We start from the raw sequence: 24,616 nt of genomic DNA, 5'->3' as shown, positions 1-24,616 counted from the left end.
CAAGGATACAGGTTGACCCATTGTAACAATGAGATGTACAAGACATTATGTTGAAAATGAACTTTACAACTTTGGGGGGTGGGGAGGGACAGTAAGGGAAAAACAAAGGAGGGGGTAACAATGCTTGATAGGAAATAGACTCATTACCTTGCTCATGTAACTGTAACCCCTCTGTATAGTATGCTTACAATAAAAATATTTTAAAAAGTTTTAAAAAACTCCATTACAAATCTCATGCAATAGCAGATAAAATTGAGATTTCAATTGGGAATGTTAAAGATACCTGTCTGGCTCACCATCATCATCACACAAAGGGAGCTATGAGGAATCAATCTAGATACCTCCATTGGGTCTGACATCATTGGGAGGAGCTATGCTACTAGCTAATGTTGGAACTTGATAAGAGGCTCTGAAGATTATATAATGCAAGTGTTTTTTATGGATAAACATTTGGGGGCAATGATTTGGAAGGGGATCATGCAAGGTAAGTTCCCCCAACATATCAGCTTCCTGTTGTGGACTGATTGCTGCTGCCATCAGTGTCCTGCACACTAATACATCCAATCTGAACACAATACCTACAGGTGGAAATTGAGATGGCCTGGTATCTAGAAGAATGGGAATATCTAGAGTAGGAAGGAGAGAGGCATTTTTCATATAGAGTGCCATTCCTCCCACACACTGGAGCATAAAACAAAGTCAGTACTATGAGACACATAAAGTATACATACTACAAACTTCAGAGATGAAATTCCACATATTTTTTAGTTTTCTGGGCTGTTATAACACCTAATGATTTATATTTACGTACAATGAAACAAGCTATTACATAAATTCTGACTTATGGATTACACGATGAAGAAAATTTACCTACAAATGTTTTCTTTTGCCAAAGAGCTGCATCTTTCATTGAGCTAATGCAGAAATCAATGAACTAGAATGAATTCACAGTACATTAACTCTTTGCAAGTTACAGTAAAAACCCTTTGAACTCTTGCCAAGATGTAAAATTAAATATGATTCCTGGTTTTGATTTATATAACAGGCTGATAACGGTAAATTCGTTTCACTTAACAATAAATTTGTTTTCTAATGGATTGTGCATTCCTTGTCTTTGTCTATAAACAGATAGCCTATGCTTGCTTTTTTTGGTACGTTTTTTATTGTAAAAATGTTGTGCAGAGGGGTTACAGTTACATGAGCAAGGTAATGCCGTCTTTTTAATTTTAAATTTAAATTTTTATTGTAAAGGTGATGTGCAGAAGGGTACCAGTTAAATAAGTTAGGTAATGTGTACATTTCGTTTTGAATAGTATCATCTCTTTGCTCATTTTCTCCCAGTATTTTCCCTCTGACATACCCCGTCCCCCGAAAAGTTGTATGGTTCATTTTCATCATAGTGTCTGCATTAGTTTGCCCTTTGTTCCACAACTTCTGTACTCTCCCTTACTCTCCTCCAAACAGATAAACTCACGTACAAGACTATATATGTCTAAAACACAAAGAGTAAAATAACAACAAAAAAACCTTTGTTTCCATTTCTTGGAGTTCCTTTCAATAAATGTCATTTTATATGATCATATGCACACAACTATTGAGCCTTGTGATCCTCTCCTAAGAGCCTATGCTTTTATTTAATGATAAACCTGCTCAAAGAACACAAAAAATAAGACATTTAAATTTATGTATTTAAATTTTTATTGAATTTTAACCTGTAAGGAAATTTGAATTTCTAACAATCTGTTAGTTCTATTAGTAGAGGTATCAAGGGACTGTGGATAATTCCAACTCCCACAGACAGGGAACCTACTAACCCAGGGAGAATACATGAAGAGAACCTAGCAATAGTCCTCTGAAGAAAAAGCAAAAGACAACAGGGAAAGGAAGTTTATGAGTTCCTAGGGCTGTCAAAACAAGCTAGCAGAAACTTAGTAGCACATAACAAGGTAAGTTTATTCACAGCTGGCCATGATGGCTCTAGTAATCCTGGCTAGTTGGAAAGTAGAGATCAGAGGATCATAGTCCAAAGTCAAATGGCCAAAAAAGTTCATGATACTCTATCTGAACCAATGGCTGGGTGTAGTGGTGCATGCCTGTTATCCTACATATCAGATAAGCCTGATAGCTGTGTGCAATGTTATGCACCACTCATCCCCAATGATAGGGGAAGCCCAAATAGGAAGAGTACAGTTCAGGCTGACCAGGGCATAGAGTGAGGCCCTACATCAAGAATAACCAAGACAAACAAAGGAACAGTAGGCATGACTCAGGTGGCAGAACACCTTCCTAACCCTGAGTTCAATCCCTAGTACTGCCAAAAATTTAAACAAATGATGCGTTTATTCTTCATTAGTTCTACCATAATGACTCACTGATTTAATCTATTATGTTCCAGAAGGCTGAAGTTGAGATGCTGGCAAGGCTATGCTATCACTGCAGTTTGTCAAAAATATAGCACTGTCTTTTTCTAAGGGATTCTTTAGCTTCTTGAGCATATAACCAATATCCAGCACGTTTGTCTTTACATGTGTGTCTTCCATTTATCTCAAAGCTATCTCAAAGAGTCCTTCTTTTACAAGGACTGCAGACATTGGATTTGGAGCTCACTCTAAACTGGAATGATTATACTTTAAGCACTTAATTTTAAAATACAAAGACTCTACTTTCAAATAAAGTTATATGCACATGTACTGGAGCTTAGAATCTAAATGTCTCTTTGAAGGAGACATAATGCAGTCTACTAGAGACAGAAATGAAGATTATAGGGAGAACAATATTAACAGATGGATAAGTATCAAAGCTTAGTTTTAATTTGACCTCAGTCTCTACCAACTTTGAACTGAAAGTGACTACATTTTTCTTTTTTCTTCTTTTTCCCATATATATTTTATTGTAAAAATACTGTACAGAGGGGTTAAAGATATATGAGTAGTGTAATGAGTACATTTTCTATGGAGCATTGTTACCTCTTCCTTTGTTTTTCCCCTACCATCTCTTCTCACCCCACTTCCCCAACTCCTCCCTTCCCCGTGCCCTCCCCCCAAATTGTAAAGTTCATTTTCAACATAGTAACTGTTACAATAGGTCAACCTATATCTTTATTTAAGCATTTTGTTATATCCCTTACCCTCCCCAAATTATAAAAATGTATATACAAGATGCAGGACACAGTAAGCAGATACAGAGAAAACAGGGGTTATACCATGGGGGAAGAACATACAAAAGAAACCAAAGAATCACATAAGTCCATTATAAGTACATTAAAAACAATAGCAAGAAAGAAAAAAAAAACCCTTGTGTCCCTGTCTAGAGGTTCATTTCACTTAACATCATCTTATATGGTCATATGTAAATAGCTTTTGACCTTTTTTGCGTGTCCTAGACATGTATTTGCCTATATTTTCTAAATGACAATTTTATCATCTATAACCAGGATTAGAAAACTGTGGTCTACAGATAAAAACTGATCTCTGCCGGCTTTTGTAATTATAGTAGGTCTGTCTTACCTGGGGATTTATTATACATGATTTTGACCAAGCATGGTTAAAAATAAATTTTAAAAATCGATAGTGATTTCAAAAAGGAAAAAAAATCTCATACATCTATTATGCCGAGTGTTTCTCTGCCCTTAATGTTGTGAGAATATGCATCCCTAAAACACATGGTACCCAACAAACAAGGTGAAAGTTAATGTGGCAATTTAAGTGATAAAGTGGAAGGTTTTATATTTGTTGAAAGTTTTAGGTTTGTTATCTTAGGGGAAGTTAGACAATGTTATGAAATACATGAACCAGGCATCTGTAATACAGTATTGAATTGAATTATTCTTGAACATAGAAGGATTTCTCTCAAAAGTTATTCCTCATACCCACACATACCAAGAGTCTACTGTACAATTTTCTGGGACAGAGTCAAAAACATTTGTTTAATCATTGTCTATGACAGCAAAGATGACCATTTATGACAAGGGCAGAATGGCTCACCAAGTTGAGAATATTTTGTCTTGACATTTATACACTCATTGCTAAAATGGGGATAATAGTTGAACCTACTCAGAAATTTGAAAGGCCTAAGCCAAAAATCAACCAGGACACTTAATATGATAGCATTGATTTGTGCTTATCACTGAACTTATCTAAGTTTACAATTCTTTATCATCTGGGAAATAATGATGATGGTTATAACAATTTCAAAGAATTGCTCAGTAGATGTGAAGAATACCAGTGTAAAAGTGAAAGAGTATATGAGGAAGAATTCTTGGTACTATTATTATTCTCCAACAATATAATCATCAGCTTTTGAGATGGTAGAGGGAGGTAGTATCAGTCGTACCTCAAGAAATCCCATACAAGTTATATTAAGTGAAGTAAGCCAGGCCCAAACAAACATAGGTCCCATGGTTTTCCTTATTTGAAATAACTAGTACATGTGTAGGACAAGCAGAAAAGGCCAAAAGCTATGTACATATGACCATATAAGATAATGTTAAGCAAAATGAACCCCAAGATAGGGACAAAAATATCTTTTTTCTTTCTTGCTATTGTTTCTAACGTATTTAGAACGTTCCATGTGATTTTTTTGTTGCTCTGTATGTTCCTCCCCCATGTTATAACCCTTGTTTTCACTGTATTTGATATTGGTGCCCTGCATCTTGTATATACACTTCTCTAATTCAGTGAGGGGAAGGGAAGAACAAAATGCTTAAATAAGGATACAGGTTGAACCATTGTAACAATGAGATGTACAAGACACTATGTTGAAAAGGAGCTTTACAACTTTTGGGGGTGGTGGTAGTTGTGGAGGTGGGAGGGAAGGGATGGTAGGGGGAAACAAAGAGGAGGCAATAAGGCTCAATAGGAAATGTACTTGCTCATGTAACTATAACCCCTCTGTACAGCATTTTTACAATAAATAACGTACAAAATATAAACAAAACTAGGAAAAAATAAAGAAAGAAATCTCTTACAGTAAAAGGTTCAATAGTTTGAATCTTCCCAGGAACAAAGTATTTTCCTCAAGGTCAAAATGTTGGCACACAAGGAAGTTTAGAGTGCTCCTATGAATTTCTATTTGTTGATCAAATAAATAGAGCAGGTAATTATCAACATTGGGGATATGGCTATCAATTATTCCATGTAAATTAGAGCAACAATATGTAAAAACTGAACTAACAGAGCCTGAAGGACACTATGAATGAGATGATACCATGGATGCCCAAAATATTAAAAAAAAAAAAGTACTCATAATTGTTCTTTCTATCTTGACCAATCATGTTCTTCCTTTTTTGTCTTGTGCTATGTTAAAGATCAAGCGATTGAAATGACTCACAAGAATTGTTGTAATCTCTTGCTTTGAAAGTGCATGAAATCTGGTTACTTCTCACTTCACAAGATGTAGCAATAATTCCAGAAAAGGAAATCTAATTCAGAAATTGCTAAAGATCATTTTCTCTGCTTGGCTTCCTGTTCTGCACAATTACCACCACAACTTTATAATTTTTGTGCTAGTAATAGGGGTTGAACTCAGGGGCTGAGCACTGTCCCTGAGCTCTTTTAACTCAATCCTAGGTGCACTAAAATTTGAGTCACAACTCCACTACCTAGAGCTATATTTTTGCTCATAATTCCTTCAATGGTGAGCATCCAACAGTAGACTCTACTTCTACTGACTGGAATTGGTTCATGGTTTATGCTTCACAGGCTTTTCTAAAGCTACAAAGTCAGAGTTTGAGAAGCTAAGACTATTTCTATGTATATTTGAAGCAAATAGATTTTATTATCTTAAAAATGCCAAATTATTCCATCTAGGTTAAAATAAACTTCACATTCATTCTTCTAATATCCAAAACCATGACTCTGAGAAAAGAATACAATTGTCAGATCTTATCCTTTAAGAAAATTGAGATAGTTGGTAATGATACTGTAGCTGAATGAATTTTGTTTTCATGCTGCCAAAAAGGATGAAGCAAAGGCCATCCAACACCAAGATGTATGACAAATTCAGGAATAATTTTATAGGTTGGTTATTAAATGTTCTCAAAGGCCCACACATTACAGAATTTGTCCCCAGATAGGGTACTACTAGATGATCATTCAGGTACTAACTTTACAGTGGATCAATCCATTCATAAGTGTATAGTCTGGGCCTAGTTAGAGGAAGTTGGAGATTACTTAAGGACTGCCCTCACAAAATGTGTCTTCCTACTTGTGTTTTGTTCTCTCTCTGATTCCCAGCCATTATGACCTAAGCAAATTTACCCCACCACCCACCCTTCACTGTGATACTCTACCTCAGAATAACCCATTGCAATACACTGAGTGAATGTACACTGAAATTTCAGAAATGATGAGCTAAAATGAATCTTGCTTTGTTTGCTAGGTTACTCACTATCACAGTAAGATATACAGGTTCCAGAGGTAAAATTTTGAATTTGGCTTTATTTTCACTTATGAGACTCAAACTCTTAAGAGCTTTTCATAGAACTTATCTACATTTAGGACATGGAAAGCACAGGAGAAAGTTGGAAGAAGAAAACCTTCTTGCCATCCAAGGACTGCCAACTACTAATAATTGAGCATATTTTCTCTTTTGGGTCATTGTACCTATTTGTTAATGTTTATGGATTATATTCATAGTCTCTATGACACCATTAAGTAGACAAGGATCAACTGAAGTGTGGATAATTTATTGGTAACAGCAAAGGTGTATAAAATGCTAAATATGTGCAAAAAAATGAAACACGAGTTATCCAAAATTTATCTATAACACCATGAATAGAATCAATTAATAACTAGAATGAACCACATGCTCTAGAACTAAACTGCAAGAATGATAAAAAAAAAAAACAAAAAAAAAACAGGCACTGAAATTCCTAGTTAGAAATCTTGCTCAAGTTCTTTAACCAGTCTCTTTCTTGATTATCTGATATATACTTGTAATAACAATACTACCTATCTGGTGCATACTTGGAATAATAAATTTCTTAACAAAGAATATAGAAAAATACATAGAATACTGTAAAATGTTCACTAAATGTTAGTTATCATTATCCTGAAGAAAATATATTGAAATATACTATAAATATAAATTAAACCACAAGCTAGGTGCCTGTGTATACACACTTATTTATACGTCAATATGATGAATGCATCTACATTTCTATAAGTAGATGTAAAGTGAAATGGATAGTTACAAATTAAATATGAGGATAACTAATAGGGCTGGGAATATAGACAGAAAGGAAAGAAATTATAAAAACAGAATAATAACTGAAAACAGGATGTACAGGGCTTCAAGACAAGAACATTCAATTCCAAATATGGAATGCCTAAAATGTAGTGGAAATTGGGGAAGAACTGGAAATCCAGGCTATAAAGCAAGAAACGGGAAACACACAGCCACATGTGCCTTACAGTAGGCATCCTAAGCAAAGGGAAGAACCTGGAGTCCTATGCTCTTCCTTTAAAACAGACTATGTTCTAGCTTCCTGAGCAGTTTATCCAGTAATGTCTCCAAACCTAAGGTTACACCAGTTTGATCTCATGATTTAAGTTTCAAAATAGTCTTCTTTAAGTTTCAAAATAGTCTTCTAACAGCAAATTGGTGCAGAACCACATATAGAACATGGCCCAAGGATGTGGTAAGACACTTTCACCCACTTAAGAACACAGAAACTGTTTTAATGACCTTCAAGATAACTTGGTTTTCTTTTCCTCAAAAACATGCAGTGGACATTGAACAAGAGCACAATGAAATGTATGGTGTAGTTGGAGCTTTTTATCTATGGTTTATTTACTCAGGGATTCAATCAACAAAACATCAAAAATATTTGGTGTTTGGGAGGGTGGGGTAGAGGATCACAGTAAACATGGAAACAAAGGGTGAACAAATACAACAGTGGTGCTTACTACACTTTGTGAGTGGACATAGGTGGGAAAAATTAGGACAAATCAAGGGAAAGGGAGACATGGTTCAAAAAGAAATTTACTTATTACCTGATGCATGTAACTGTAAGCCTTCTGTATATTATCTCTACAAAAACAATAAAAAAAGCAAGGTAATTTTCAAAAACTAATGAACAAAGAATTTTTAAATATTTGGAGAAAATTTCCATCTGTAATTAATACAAATAGAGTTTTTCCAATCACGAGTCCATAAACGTTATAAAACCTTTTCATATAGCATTTACTTTGTTAGGTATTAAAAGTATTCTAGAGAACACTTAAATAATACAGAAGGACATGCAAATACAGGAGGTAATATGCAAAAACTACAGTATTTTATGTGAGGCTTGAGAAAATAAAATGGAAGCTGGCAGCTGTGATTTAAACCCATATTCCTAGCAACTTGAGAAGCTGAGAATTGAGAACTATAATTTTTAGATAAACATATGCATAGCAGGACACCAGTGGCTCATGCCTATAAACCTATCTACTTTAGGATCTGAGGATTGTGTTTCAAAGCCAGCCCCAGCAAGGAAGTCCATGATACGCTTTTTTTTTTTTTAATTGTGAAAATACTGTACAGAGGGGTTACAATTACATGGGCAAGATAATGAGTACATTTCTTATCAAGCATTGTAGCCTCCTCCTTTGTTTCCCCTTCCCATCCCTTCCCATCCTCCCCTGCCCCATCACCCAATACTACCCACCTCCTTCTCTCCCCCCCACCAAAGTTGTAAAGTTTGTTTTCGACTTAACAACTGGTACATCTCATTGTTGCAATGGGTCCACCCGTATCCCTATTTAAACGATTTGTTTTTCCCCTTCCCCTCCACAAATTATGCAGACATCAAATACAGTGAAAGCAGGGGTGGAAAGACTTGGAAAAAATTACATTAAGTGAAGTAAGCCAGGCTCAAAGAAACATAGGTACCATGGTTTCCCTTATTTGCAATATCTAGTATATGTCTGAGTCAAGCAGAAAAGCTCAGATAAGTTGATGTTAGGGAAATGAACCTAAGATATGTATTCAAATGTTTTTTTTTCTTTCATGTGATTGTTTCTAACACATTTATAAGATTACTTCTTTGTTGCTATGTATGTCCATGACACTCTTATCTCCAATAAACTACCAAAAACCGGGAAGTGGAGCTGGGGCTCAAGTGGTAGTGCAACATCTTAGCACAGAAAGAAGCGCAAATGTTATGGAGATGGGAGGGAAAGGATGGTAGGAGAAAAACAAAGGAGGAGGCAACAATGCTTGATAAGAAATGTACTCATTACCTTGCTCATGTAATTGTAACCCCTCTGTACAGTATTTTCACAATAAAAAACCTTAATAAAAAAACTTAATTATGCAAACAATTGTTAAAAAGTGCAGGTATAGTACCCAAACCTTTAATTCAAACTGCAGGCCACACACACACACACACACACACACACACACAAAAACAAAGACATAAAAGATTTTGAGACTCTGTTTCCATAGAGCTAAATGGCATACATCAATCCTTGCAACAACAGAAAGATTAAAGTAGTCTGATCCAAGATCAAGTGGGCACACAAGTGGGAAGTAAAACTCTATTCTAAAAGTAAACAGTGAATAGAAGCTGGAGAAATAATTCATTGGTATTATTCTAATGTTGCATGTACAAGGTCCTATGTTTAAAACCCAAGAACCACTAAAAAATTCTAAAGAAATGCAAATAAAAAATGGAATAAATATCATTAATGCAAGTGAGAACATGATCACAAGCTAAATAACTATATATACATATACTTATTTGTATCCATGGATTTTAGTATTTGGGGGTGTCCTGGAACTAATCCATCTATGGATATTAATGGAGAACTGTGTATAATGGCCCATCCTTTCACTGTTTATGTTGCACCAAGAGTTTGAAAAGAATTCTATTTTTTAATGTTTTTTATTGTGAAAATACTGTACAGAGGGGTTATAGTTACATGAGCAAGGTAATGAGTACATTTCTTATCAAGCATTGTTTCCTCCTCTTTTGTTTTTCCTCAACCATCCTTTCTCTCCCACCTCCACAACTACACTCCCCCACTCCCCCTACCTCCTCACCCCTGCCTAAATTGTAAAGTTCATTTTTCAACATAGTGTCTTGTACATCTCATTGTTACAATGAGTCAACCTGTATCCCTAAACATTTTGGTTTTTCCCTTCCCCTCCCCAAATTATTTGATATCATTGTATTTGATGAAAAGAATTTTAAAATATCTGAATTTATTCCATGATATACTTAGACAGGGCTGTGTGGAGCCCAGATGTTACTCCTGGCAAACAGATGCCATAATGTAACATAAGCAAGGCTCTGCCACTGTGCATAACATAGGGCATATTCTTGAAATGAATCTTTCCCTTTATCTCCTACCATCATAGCTTTGATATCCAAGGAAAAGCAGTCAAAACCTATCACATTATCAGCAACTTCCAATCAACGACAAATGGGAGGAGGAGTCTTATGAGAAATCTGAAATGTGTCTACTGGGACTCTGTGGTCTTTACTATGAAGGTAAGGGCAATATAGTTATCATTTATAAGAGGATTTTGAGGAAGAAAAGAAAAATATGGACATGGAAAATGAAGATAGTGGTGAAAATCACAAGTTAAGATTTTTTAGTCTATTAAAGTTGAAACAAGTATATCTTACAGGCTGACTTGAACTGCAGGTCATTAAGACAAACTTGACAGAGAAGAAGATAGATAAAAGGATCACACTGAGAGGAAAACCTTAAGGAAGGAAAAAAGAAAGAAGAAATTGAAGAACTGTAGCTGTCATTGTGTATATACCAATATTCAGAATGTGAAAGTAAGCACAGCAAAACAAAAAACAGATCCAGTCAATGGATACATGAAATATGTCCTTCAGCCAAAGATCCATATTGTCCTGTCTGCTTTAGTGACCAGTTTCACAATCTGAACAGAACTATAAACTAGAAATGACCCATTCCACTTGGGTGTTGTGTACTTTAGCTTGAGTTTCAAGCCATTGAGACATTATCTCTTCTCAGAGAAGCTGACCCTATTCTGAAGGATAGTGCTATAGAAAGGCTTAACAGAAAACTGTCTCCATAGCTGACTGACAAAAATCCATGAATAAACTATTAAGGAGCTTGTGAATATTTCAATAACGGAATAGGTGTTGATGTGTTCTCTTTTAGGTCAATTCAAAGAAAATCATAGACTTTCTTTTCCGATGGGCTTACTAGATAGGACAGAAAAGAAAGATGGTGTTATAGGCAGAAAGGCAACTGACGAAAGTTCCCCTGACACCCTTATAAAAATGTAGAAAGTGAGATGGATTTTTCAGCTCCCCAAGCCATGTTGATTAATGGATCAGTGCCATCCAGGGAGATGTCTCTCTGAAACGGAATGCTGATGAGAAGTACTTGGTCTTGTTTTGTTCAACATTCTGATTAACAACTTGGATAAAGACACAGATGGTATGCTTATCAAATTCAGGGATGATATAAAGCTGAGAGTTATAGCTAATATGTTAGATGTCAGAGTCAAGATTTAGAGCTCCTAACAAGCTGGTATAATGAACTAAGAATATGAAAGAGAATACAGGTAAAAGCACAGTTCTGCGTTGTGACACCCGTAGGCAATTGAACATATATAATCAGAATGTGAATGCAAAATTTCATATCAGTTACTAAAGATCAGACTACAGGATTGTTGTAACTGCAAACTAAAAATGCATCCACAGTTACTATGCTAACACATTACTTGACCATTTTGCATGGAAGAATGAATATGAGTATTCCTCGTCTATTATGCATCTATTTTCTTTTTGTCTTTTTGTTAATACATTATATTTTTTCCCCAGAACAATTTTCTCCAATTCCCCAACTTAAATTTTGTCTCTTCTGTTATTCTCTCATATAACATTAATCTTCTTTTCTTTTTGAATAGCATTTGATGTACTTATATAGCTTACTAAAATGCATAGAGATCATATTTGTTTGTTAATTAAACTGTGTACCTAAAGAATAACATTGTTCTTGGCACATAATAAATATTCTGTAAGTAAGTCCTGCAAGGATTCAGGGTTTACAATGTGAAAAAGAAGAAAGACATGCAAATGTAGCAAGTTTGACAAAAATGTGATTATTAGCTTATTTATGTAACTCTAACCCCTCTGTATATCACTTTGACAATAAAAAGCAAAAAAATTAATATAACTTATAATCTACATGAAGGTATGTCTGAATTTCTGTGAGTATTGAAGACCATATGGAAAATTGGAATAAAAGACTTCATGAAGAAACTGACTTGAATTGGGACTCAAAATTGAGTAAGAATTCTCCTTGAAAACAAAGTGCCCAACTTTGGAAAGAGCATGGGCAAAGAACTGGGGTCAGGAAAGGGAGACAGACATGGAATTCCAGTATGGTTAGACCATATGGTATGGGACAGGTGTGCTTGAAAATTACAGTGTAACACTGTGTTCCATTTTGCTGAGGGGAACATTGGAGAAAAACTGAGCACAGTGATAAAAGAGGCTAAAGACTATCCGATAAATCAAAATCTCTCTCTCACATGTACACATGCACAGAGAGAGAGGAGAGAGAAAGAGAGAAAAAAAGCATGATATTTTTACAAATGGATGGGGAATTGTAAGTATTTTCAAATTTTGTGATATATTCTTATATAAACCTTATTTTACATTTAGTTTTAGCTGCATAAGATTAGTTTGCAACCTAATGGAGTAGAAGGGCCTATATTCAATAAATGAAAAGTCTTCCAATTTCCAGTTTTAGACTTGCTCAGATGTTTGCTTCAGTCAAAGTTTCTAGTCAGTGAAAATGTTTAAGTAGAGTTTCTAACAACAGCTGAAATAAAACTTTGTCATGATTAATGCAAGATCTTCCTATTTTCAACATCATTCTTCTCACAAGAAGAAGCTTATGTGCTATAAGCTATGTTAAAACATGTGTGTATGTGTGTATGTGTGTGTAGATAATTACATAGATGATAAACAGATGTTTTCCAAGTAATTTCAGTTGTATATATTTCTACATGTATATGTGCATACTACATCTCTAGTGATTGTTCTACTTAGTCCTCCAATCATACAAAACTAAGTTTTTTTAACATTTATTTTTATTTTTTATTGTCAAGATATAGAGAGGGGTTTAAGTTACATAAATAATGAGTAAACTTCTTGTGAACCTTGTTAACCCTTCCCTCAATATTCCCCTAGAAGTTTTTAACTTTTCCTTCATTGACTGAACCTTTCATTTCTTAGTCCCACTACCTATCAGTAACCTAATTTTCAAAATTATGCCCAGTTCCCCCTGTTCAGCACCTCCAATCAATTTCATCCTCTAGACTCAGGTACTTTCTCTTCATTCCCAAGTTCTCTGCCAATTTTTACCCTCATGAGAACACTACTATTTCACACTCTAACCCCAAATTCCCATCTGGTTGCTCTATCTCTGATCTTCCCTCTCTCAAATCCAACCCTATTCTGAGGCCAGGATTATTTATGTGAAATAAATAGGGAATTCTACCACAACTGGACTTATCAAAAGTAAAGAAAGGCTAAGCAGTCCAGGGACAGAGTGGAAAGATTTAACTATCCAAAAATCAAATAGTCATTGGTCCAGATCATCGTTAGATATCAATGTGTATTTCTATGTTTCAGAAATGGTGGTTCATTCACACAGAATAATGAAAAAATATATATTAAAACAACCAGCTTCTAGACTTTGGACCAACCCTCTTGGTCCTGTAAATGTTGTCATCTTCTCCTCCTCTTTTATTTGCTTACCAGAGCTGCTGCAGTATGAAGGGTCTACAGGTCTTCCATTTTTATCAGAGCAGGCAATAGCTTGAAAGTGCACACCTTCTCCACATTCTTTGTTGTCTCCTTGTACTCGGAATCCTCCTCTCTGAGTCTCCTTTTTGCCTTCTGGAAGAATGCAATCTGACCAGTTTCCATAAGGTTGGGATGTAAATATGTCACAAGGACAAAGTTGTGTTTCCACAAGAGGATATAAGTTAGCATCCTGGCATTTCTCCTTCTTCCTGCTTTTCCCTGTTCCAAAAGAAAAAATAGATGTATTAATTTTGTATATGTTGTCTTGTTAAAGATCATTCACATTTTTATAAGCTCATAAAATGGCAAACTTTAAATAATGTGAAATTTTACTTTTTGTTTCATCCCCACCCCCTGATAGGAGAAAATCCTAGGACAATTGAACAATACCTAGAGCATTCAATTTAATTATTTTGGAAATTCAATTAATGTGGAGCTAAAATGATTTGTTGTTGGAATTATGTAAACAATATTTCAAAGATGTTTATGACAGTGTTTCATTTCTTTCTAAATCTCTAAGTAAATTCTAAGTTCTGGCAAATTAGGGTGATCCCTTCATTGCCAATATTTGAGTAATAAAAATGTGTATTGGTTAGTTGAGAAGCCTAATGAAGTATGGGGGGGGGGGGAAAGAAAAAAAGAGAAGCATAATAGAAAAGGGGAGAAGAGAAAGAAGGACAGAGAAAGTGAGAGCAGAGATTGAGAGAGTGGGAAGGGGATAAAGAGAGAGAGCACAAGAAAAATGTTCATTTATAACAAAAATAACAAAACAAATTATTAAGAAAACAGCTTGTACAAATAGATGCTATCTATATTTGTGCTAGCCTTAATTACTTGCCATCAATGTTTGAGGAGGATTTAAGCAATTTATTTAATGTAAGAATGATTTTTAGAATAAGAAACAAATTATCAAGAGTTCTTTACTTTGATTACATTTTAATAAAAATCAGCTCTAGACTCTAAATTCAGTACCAAATAGCACCAAAAAATTGATCCCTAGCACAAATTTAAGGCAATTTTCCAAATTAGGTCAGAATGTGTATCATGTATATAGTTGTTTTGAGTGTGTGCATGTGTGTGCATACCTGAACTAATGAAATGATACTTTGTGGCATGATATAAACAACTGCTTGTTCAACCACTTTGGAAAGTAGGATGGAGGTTCCTCAAAAGACTCCCCATAGAGCTCCCCTATGACCCAGCAATCCTACTTTTGTGCTTTTACCCAAATGATCACAAACAAGACCATACTAAAGCTACCAGCACAACTGTTTATTGCAGCATTATTTACCATAGCTAAGATACGGGACCAACCGAGATGCCCCTCAGTAGATGAATGGATCAAGAAAATGTGATATACGTGTGCATGTGCGTGTGTGTATGTGTGTGTGTATGTATATATATAATATATATATATATATATACACATTGTGTGTGTGTGTGTATATATACATGCACACACATGAACAGACACGCACACACACACACACACACACACTCACACAACAGAACTCTATGCCTCCATCAGAAAGAATGACATTGCCCAGTTTGTTAGTAAATGGAAAGACTAGGAAAAAATTATTTTAAGTGAAGTAAGCCAGGCCCAAACAAACATAGGTCCCACGGTTTCCCTTATTTGCAATAACTAGTATATGTCTGAGATAAGCAGTCAGTCAGATAAGTTGATGTTAGGTGAAATGAACCCTAAGATAAGGACTCAAATGTTCTTTTCTTTATTGCTATTGTTTCTAACATATATATAAGATGATTTCTTTGTTGCTTTGTATGTCCCTCCCCCACGGTATAACCTGTTTTCACTGTATTTGATGTTAGTATAATTTGTGTAAGGGAAGGGAAAAAACTAATTGTATAAATAGGGATACAGATGGATTCATTGCAACAATGAAATGTACAAGACGCTATGTCAAAAAACGAGCTTTATAATTTTGATGGGGGGGGTGAGGGACGGGGGCAGGGGGAAGGGGGGAGATGGGAAGGGATGGGAAGGGTAAACAAAGGAGGAGGCAACAATGCTTGATAAGAAATGTACTCATCTTGCCCATGTAATTGTAACCCCTCTGTACAGTATTTTCACAATAAAAAAAAAGAAATGTATTCATTATCTTGCTCATGTAATTATAACCGCTCTGTACAGTATTTTCACAATAAAAAACTTATTTAAAAATTGTTTTAGTTACCATTCAACCTAAAATTTGTGATGATCCAATTTGGATACAACACATACATAGACAGTAACTAAAGTCTCAATAAAATTTTAAAAAAGAAAGATAAATCTATCAGAATGCCCCATTTTTAGTGAAGTGGTTTGTGTTTGTTTCTGCATGATTTTCTGTGTGTGGCTGAGTTGAGAGAAAGTGTCACAAAGTTTTTAAATCTGAGCCTGTGATTTCCATCATCATTCATATGAGATCATCTATTAAGTTTGCAGGTAAGTTACATCGGAATCCACCAATTAATCAAAATACAAGAATTAATTCCACAATAATTATGGGATTAATTCTATAATAATAAAAAGGCCTTGAAAAGTGGAAGAATTTTAATTTATTACTGAGTTTTTGTGTTACTTTGTTCAATATTAATTTTAAATAATCCATGTGACTAATTTACTAATTCAATGACTCATTTTGTTTTCTACAGTGAATGCTTTCTATGAGACTGACCACAGTTCTATTATCACTTAGAGATGAGAACACAAAAATATTAGACACCTAAAAGGACATAGTTAAAAATAGACAATTATTTCTAAAAGTCATTCAGTGTTGTTGTTAGCTTCAAGTCTGTAGAAAAATGCCTAACACTTCTCAAATATTTACTTTTATAAATAAAACATATTTGAAATAAAAGTCAACTTCATTTGAATTTTTAGTACTGGTTTAAAAATGAATTAATGCTCTAAAATTTTCAATAGTTTCCATTCTGATTTTGCAGGTGCCAAGTATCATTAGCAAACTTTCAAGAGGAAGCAAAAACCTGGGCATTAATTAGAAGTGTTCTTTCCCTTTAAAAGAAGTTATCTCTCATCTCTGAGATAAAAAAAAAGTGGCTAGGAAAATGGCACCTTCAGGCAAGGATTAGAAAACTGATCCCTGTACTTTATTCTGGTCACACACACTGTATCCTATTATATTATTTTTGTTTGTAAGAAAATTGTTTTATCTTAGTAATGTAAGAAATGTTGCACAAAATTCTATATATATATACTTTGTGGATAACAGAGCTCAAGTATTGCATATTTTAGTCTATGCTTTTAGTGTGATTATACATTTCACTTTTACTTATGAATGAACATATCGTTCATATGAAGGTATCTTGAGAAACCTGTAGTCACTTAAGGAAACTCATTTTTAATAACTCAAATTATGAATTTGATCAGAAAAGCTATGAATTCAATGGGATCTTGAATGGATGGGCGTCGGTGCCTTGTTTTTCATTAGCAATACCGATTACCATCTCAATGCTTATTTAGACATATTTCCTTTGGTTCATCAGATTCAGTTCTCTGCACGTAAAAATATATATGCAAAGCCAGGCACTGGTGGCTTATGCCTGTAATCCTAGCTATTCTAGAGACTGAGATCTGAGGATCGCAGTTCAAACCAGCCTAGGCAGGAAAGTCCATGAGACTCTTATCTCCAAAAAACCACTCAGAAAACCAGAAGTGGCACAGTGGCTCAAGTGGTAGAGCACTAGCCTTGAGTAGAAGAGCTGATGGGTATGGCATTCAGGCCCAGAGTTCAAGCCTCATAACCGACAAAAAAAAAAAAGAAGAAGAAGAAGTTTGCTAAGGAGGCTGAGATCTACCAGGTTGGGCAGGAAAGTCTGTGAGCCTCTTAACTTCAATTAATCACCAAAAAGTTGGATATGAAGCTGTGGCTCAAGTGATAGAGTGCTAGCCTTGAGAACAATGATCAGACTTTAAGTTCAAGCTCTAGTACCAGAAATAATAATAATCAAAGAAGTTCTAGCATACTACCTAGACAAGTAGTAAAATAGTTTACTGCCTCAGTCATTTGAATATTGCATGCATAATTTGTTTCAGGACTTCAATTAAACTATCAATTGCACTAACTTTCAATTATCTTTTGCAGATGTACACAGAACAGCCCACAAGATTCAGAATCAATGTACATAAACTGAATTTTACTTACTGAAATTTTAAGGTTTCGAATTGCTTTTAAGCTAATTTCAAAATGAATAAAAGTGAGATTAGATCTTGCCTTTGATGTTGTTTCTAAAGTGGTCACTGCTTTCAAGTTTGGTGAGTTCCTAGCACAAAAAAGTAGCAGACTTTTAGCATTATTTATCTAAATGAAATCGGTATGCAAGTCAGACATGGTAAAAACATGCCTGTCTACTCAACTACATGAGAGACACAGGTAGGAGGATCAGACTTTGGGTCTGGCAAAAAACATAAGATCCTATGTGAATAAATAAATGAAGTAAAACCGGGTCATTGGTTGAGTTTCGAATGGTGGAGTTCTCACTGAACAAACATTAAGTCCTGAGTTGAAACTCTAGTACCACCAAAAAGAATAAAGTTAACACAAACTTTCTCTCAGTGAGAGCTTCTAATCTTCCTGGGAGATGCACAGAAGTACAGTTTGTCTTATCACAAACAGTGAAAGGTGCACCCTACCTGTGAGCTGTCGTCTCCTGGTTTGGGTGGCTTCACAACTCCCAGAGCAAGGTGTAAACTTGGACCAAGGAGTAAAGGTACACTCATCTCCTCGACATGGCACAGTACATTCTTGAACAAGAACAGGCATACCATTTTTCTGCTTGAGACATTCCATCATTTCAGCTGACTGATTATCATCAGAGATGCAGGAGACAGCTAGAAAAAAAATTCTTTTGTTATTCTTGGGATCTTATTTTGATTAAATCAGGCACCTGCTGGTTCTTTGACAAAATAGGAGAACTCCCTAATGTTTGAAATTTGTTTTTCACTATGATTGCATGTGCTGTTCAATATAGCTAACCTTCTTGCTCCCTGGAAATGAAACTTTTATTGTTGCCATTGGAGGAATTTGAGGATTTAATTGGTTTCATTATTAATCTAAACCTTGCATTGACAGCAACCAAATAACTTCCAGTAATTTATTATACATCCTGCTTATGAGCTTCTGATCCCTAGAGATTATATAAGACTAGAAAAAGCATCTGTAAGAAAAATGGAGAAGGGCACCAAAAAAAGGATAAAACTGATTTTTTTTTTAATCATGAGGACTTTACCCAGACTTTATTAAATTTTTTGGTGGGTTTGTTGGTTGGTTAGATGCACTTATGGAATTAGTCCAATACTTACCTCACAGTCTGTAGTTAAAAAGGAAGTTCTGCTTTCTACAAATATTTTTCTTATTAATATTTAATCATTAGTTAAAATGTTTAAATCACCTTTTCAAGTAAAACTCATAATCTACGTAGATAAATCCTACTACAATTACCTTACTGCGGCTAGTAACTTTCCTCCCACAAGCTTTTCAACTAGGATTGTCTTCAATCATATAAAATTACTAATAATCTTGAGGTAAAACATTTATGAAGGTTTACTTAAATCTTTATTTGCTTCTTTAGGTTCATGCCATTTATTTTATCTGATTATGAATTCATGATTTCAGTGAATCTTTTATTCACCCTGTTTAGTTATGAATTCTGTGATTCTCTAGATCAGCATTTCTGAACTTCAGCACTGATGAATTTTTAGATTAGATAATATTTTTGTGGGTACCTCTGAAAAGCTTGCCAAGAATAAGATTTTATTAGCAGCATCCCTGATTTCTTCTCATAAGATAGTAACAGAACACACCCCTTCAAGTGGTTACAACTAAAAATATCTTTAGATTTTTCCAGGAGGAGAGGGAGGTAATATTGCCTCAGTGGAGAAGCACTCTTTCTTAAAATTTGTCAAGTCAATGTACAGAGGGGTTACAGTTACAGATGTAAAGTCCTAACAGTGCTGCCTATTGAAGATAGTTTCCATGCCACTCATCTCAACTTGCTGTATCAGCATGTCTGGGTAAGAAGTCTAGGAATATTTTTGTTTCTAAATGTCCTATGTGATTTAGATCCAGTCCATATTGACTACCATGTTTGGCTTGGTGCCACTAGGCACAATGTTTGTTCATGGATAGTTTCTGAGTATATCATCTTAACAATACCAATTTAAGATCAGTTTTTATTAGAGCTACTTAAAAGTTTTCCATGTGACAGATATAAAGACATGTAGCCCAAGATCAATCCTGTTAAGAAATCTTTATGAAATTTCTCTAGACAAGGGGAAGATATATAAGGGCTTCTACCAGTTGCACATTTTCTTTATATATTGAAAAACTTTCCTTATTCTGGGTGTGACAGAGGACAAGTCTATTTGAATATCACAAATTTCATTCCAGTACTGGTGGAAGCCAAAGCCATTTAATGATTCAGGGCCAAGGAATTCACTAAGATGACAATGGCCACATACACAATACTTCCCAGTGCAGACATCTGCTTTGTAGCAGGTGGAGCTATTCATTCCATTTGAATTACTTCATGTTTCTGTTTTTATCCACTTCTTCAGAACAAAGTCCACTGAATATCAAGCCAGCATCACCTGCATTTTCTTTGTTGGAAATATTGCAATCACTAATGATGAATATACATTATCTTAAGTATGGTACAAAGATTGCATGATTTGCATGCTTAGGTAACCAATTTGGATCAATTTAGAGAAATTTTATCTTGCCAAGTCTTTTATTTGTTTTTCAAAGTGACAATGCACTGAATAATTTGATAGAGAATTTTAAGAGAGAATTTTTTAAAAATTCGATTTGGAATGCAACCCTTTAATGTTGTATGAATGCAGAATCTTTCAATGATAAAGTATAAAATATTTTATTTTCTGTGTTTTTATGAATAAGTTTAGAATGTGAAAACAATAATAAATAATAATTGGATGATACTTGGAAGTTATACAAACCACCTAAATTAGAATAAAATTGCATTTTAGAGGTCTACATTGAGCTCTTCTGAATTGATGAAGAAAGTATATGAAATTAAGAGAGAATATCAAAAACATTTGGTGAAGTTCTCATTATGTAATCAAACTGAAATGAAGTAAAATATCAATGACTTAAACAGAGTTATTGAAATTTAGAACATTTTTCTATTTTTAGTTTCACAATGCTAAAATAAATATAATATGACCATTACAAAGAGTGTTAAAAATCCTAAAAAAAGTCTTCCAAGTATTGCAGTTGCAATTAATACTGCCAATTATTGTTAGCCTTTGCATTTATTTTTAAATATAATTAAGCTAATAGTTCTCCAAGCAAGTATATATATATATATATAAAATCCCTTTCCTAGTCTCATTATTTCCCTGGTCATCCTCAGTAACTGAAAAATAGACTATGGAAAAAATCTTGCTTAAACCTTCACCTTCCCTCAGTGGTTACTTTAAAAATATCATGTTTAATCAACACATCAGCTTATAACTTCAACCCATTCATTGCATTATCAATTCTGTGCAAAGAAAATCAGATCTGTTTCTACTATACAAACTGGTATGACTGTGTAGTCTAATACAGACAATCAAGGTCTCTGAGAACCACAGAATACATGCAAAATGTAAGCATGAAGTTTGATAATGGCCACATTATCCTATAAATGAAAAATAAAGGGTAGGAAGCAATTATGAAACCACAGACCATTCAATCATGGTTAGACTAAGAGTTACCATTTTCAGATTCTTTTTTTTTTTTTCTGCCAAGGTGATGTACAGAGGGTTACAGGTGCATAGATCAGGTAACAAGTATATTTCTTCTTTAACAATGTCACCTCTTCCCTTGTTTTCTCCAAGTTTTTTCCCTCTTAACCTTCTCCCCCCACAAGGTGTATAGTTCAGTTTCAACATAGTGTCTAGTGAGTATCACTAATAAATTAGTTCACACTATTTCTGTGCTTCCCCTCACACTCCCCCCAATCATGCAAACTTACATACAAGAGAAAAAGGACAGAAATAAAAACAGTGACAAAAGGAGAGAAATAGGACAAAAAGCAAACAAAACAAAACAAAAAAATTAAAAGTAAAATAAAAAAAAACTCTTGTTCCATTTCTTGGAGTTCATTTCAATAAACCTCATTTTATATGATTATAAGGACATTGTTAGTGAGCCTTTTCAATCCTCTCCTAAATACCCCCCTTTGGTCCCATTGTGTGAATGTTTAGAGTCCTGTTGAATTTATCATATCATACTATATTTTTTGTCTTCTGCTATCCATTGTGTTTACTTGTAGTTTATATGCACATTCTAATAAGGAAACCATGCAACCTGTGTTTCCTTGGGTCTGGCTTACTTTGCTTAATATAATTTTTTCTAAGTCTTTCCATTCCTTATGAATGGATCAGTGTCATTCTTTCTGATGGAAGCATAGAATTCCATTGTGTATAGATGCCATATTTTCCTGCTACATTTTCCAATAAGGGCCATCTAGGTTGATACTGTAACTTGGCTATGGTAAATAATACCTCAATGAACATGGTTGTGCTGGTAGCCTTAGTGTGACCTGGTTGGTGGTCAATTTACTAATTGCCCAGGAGTGGTACTTCTGTGTCAATACAGTGTAGGATACTGAGGAAATTCTTTAAAAAAGCTTCTATATACTGTCCACCCAACCATAGCTCACACCCGAAATCCTAGCTACTCAGCAGGCTGAGATCTGAGGATCAGCTTTGAAGACAGCCTGGGGAAAAATAAAATCTATAGAACTTTTTTTGTGTGTGTGAAAATACCCTACAGAGGGGTTACAATTACATGGGCAAGGTAATGAGTACATTTCTTATCAAGGATTGTTGCCTCCTCCTTTGTTTTCCCTTCCCATCCCTTCCCATTCTCACTCCTCCACCACCCCCCCTCCCCCCACCGGCCAAAGTTGTAAGGTTTGTTTTTCGACATAACAACTTGTACATCTCATTGTTGCAATGGCTCCCCTCCACAAATTACACCAACATCAAATATGATGAAAACAGGGGTTATACCATGGGGGAGGGACATACAAAGCAACAAAGAAATCATCTTATAAATATGTTAGAAACAATCACAAGAAAGAAAAACATTTGAGTCCTTATCTTGGGGTTCATTTCCCTAACATCAACTTATCTGACCTTTTCTGCATGACTCAGACATATACTAGTAATTGCAAATAAGGGAAACCATGGAACCCATGTTTCTTTGGACCTGGCTTACTTCACTTCATATAATGTTTTCCTAGTCTTTCCATTTCCTAACAAATGGGGCAATGTTATTCTTTCTGATGGAGGCATAGAATTCCATTGTGTATATATACAACATTTTCTTTATCCATTCATCTACTGAAGAGCATCTGGGTTGGTTCCATATCTTAGCAATGGTAAATAATGCTGCAATGAACATTTCTTAATAGAGACCCAGAAACACAACAAATCAAAGAAAAGTTGGACAAATGGGATTGCATGAAATTGCAATGCTTCTGCATGGCAAAGGACATAGCTAGCAAGATCAATAGAAAGCCCACAGATTGGGAGAAGATCTTCACTAGCCATATAACAGACAAGGGTCTCATATCTAAAATATACCTGGAACTCAAAAAATTAAATCCCCCAACAACAAATCCTCAAAGAAACAACAGCCCAATAAATAAGTGGACTAAAGACTTAAAGAGAAACTTCTCTGAAGAGGAAAGAAGGATGGCCAAGAGACACATGAAGAAATGCTCAATCTCTCTAGCCATAAAAGAAATGAAAATCAAAACAACATTGAGATACCACCTCACCCCAGTTAGAATGGCTATACTCAAGAACTCTAATAACAACAGATGCTGGAGGGGATGTAGACAGAAGGGAACCTTACTGCATTGTTGGTGGGAGTGCAAACTTGTTCAACCACATTGGAAAGTAGTATGGAGGTTCCTCAAAAGACTCCACATAGAGCTCCCCTATACAGGGTCCAGCAATCCCATTTTTGGGCATTTCCCAAATGATCACAAAGAAGATCATACTAAAGCTACCAGCACAATAAAATCTATAGGACTCTTACCTCCACTTAACCATATAACAGCCAAAAGTGGAGCTGTAGCTCAAGTGGCACAGCGCCATCATTGAGAAAAAAAAGTGAGATCATGAAAGCCCTGAGTTCAAGCCCCTGTACTAACACCAAAAATAAAGAGAAAATGAAAAAGAAAGCTTTATCACTCTAAAATTGGCACTGTAAACAAAACAAACACACAAAGAAATGAAAAAAGAAGAAATTAAAATAAATGGGAATAAGTAGAAGTCAGAGATATAGGGCAATTTGGAGGTCTCACATTGAAAAACTCATGAAATATACTTATTTTATGTTAAGTGCAATATAATTCTGTGGCCAATATTAAAGATACCTAGTAATGTTAAGTCAACTTTCAAGGGATAAAAACAAGCAGCTTATGTAATTCTAAAATTATATGTTTTAGCATCAAACAAAACTAAAGGTAATTATTTTATTGCTTTTTTGAGTAAGTTGTGGAGCTATCTTTAGACCCAACTTATTGAATAAATGGGAATGATAGCACAACCTACACCAATGATAAAGTGACTCAGATGAAGTACAGTACATAGCACAAAACTCAGCATTCCTTACATTAGTACATGATTTCAAGAGCAATATATTAACATAAAAATAGCTACCAGGACTGGGATGTGAGAAATGGTGGAAAAAAGAAGAGTCTGCCATCACCTCTCTTAGTTCAGAATGAATTTTCCTAATCTCTCATTGCCCTCTTAAACCCTTACATGTGTCACTGTAGACTCTC

General features: G+C 34.9%; 1 protein-coding gene across 1 annotated transcript in view; it reads right to left on the bottom strand.

The window, feature by feature from the left end:
• The window catches only part of Thsd7b (thrombospondin type 1 domain containing 7B), an 817,905-nt gene that overhangs the window by 246,826 nt on the left and 546,463 nt on the right, over nt 1-24,616 (bottom strand). Inside the window, exons 12-13 of the mRNA XM_042683500.1 lie at nt 18,447-18,644; nt 13,742-14,008 (exon numbers count right to left, since the gene is read on the bottom strand). Coding sequence (XP_042539434.1) covers nt 13,742-14,008; nt 18,447-18,644 — 465 coding nt within the window. The remainder of the gene's footprint in view (nt 1-13,741; nt 14,009-18,446; nt 18,645-24,616) is intronic.

This window comes from Dipodomys spectabilis, unplaced genomic scaffold, assembly GCF_019054845.1.
Source record: "Dipodomys spectabilis isolate Male_0828 unplaced genomic scaffold, ASM1905484v1 ptg000081l, whole genome shotgun sequence".
NCBI classification, from domain to species: Eukaryota; Metazoa; Chordata; class Mammalia; order Rodentia; family Heteromyidae; genus Dipodomys; species Dipodomys spectabilis.
Note: the sequence above shows the minus strand (reverse complement) of the source record. Positions and strands in the feature narration are given on the sequence as shown.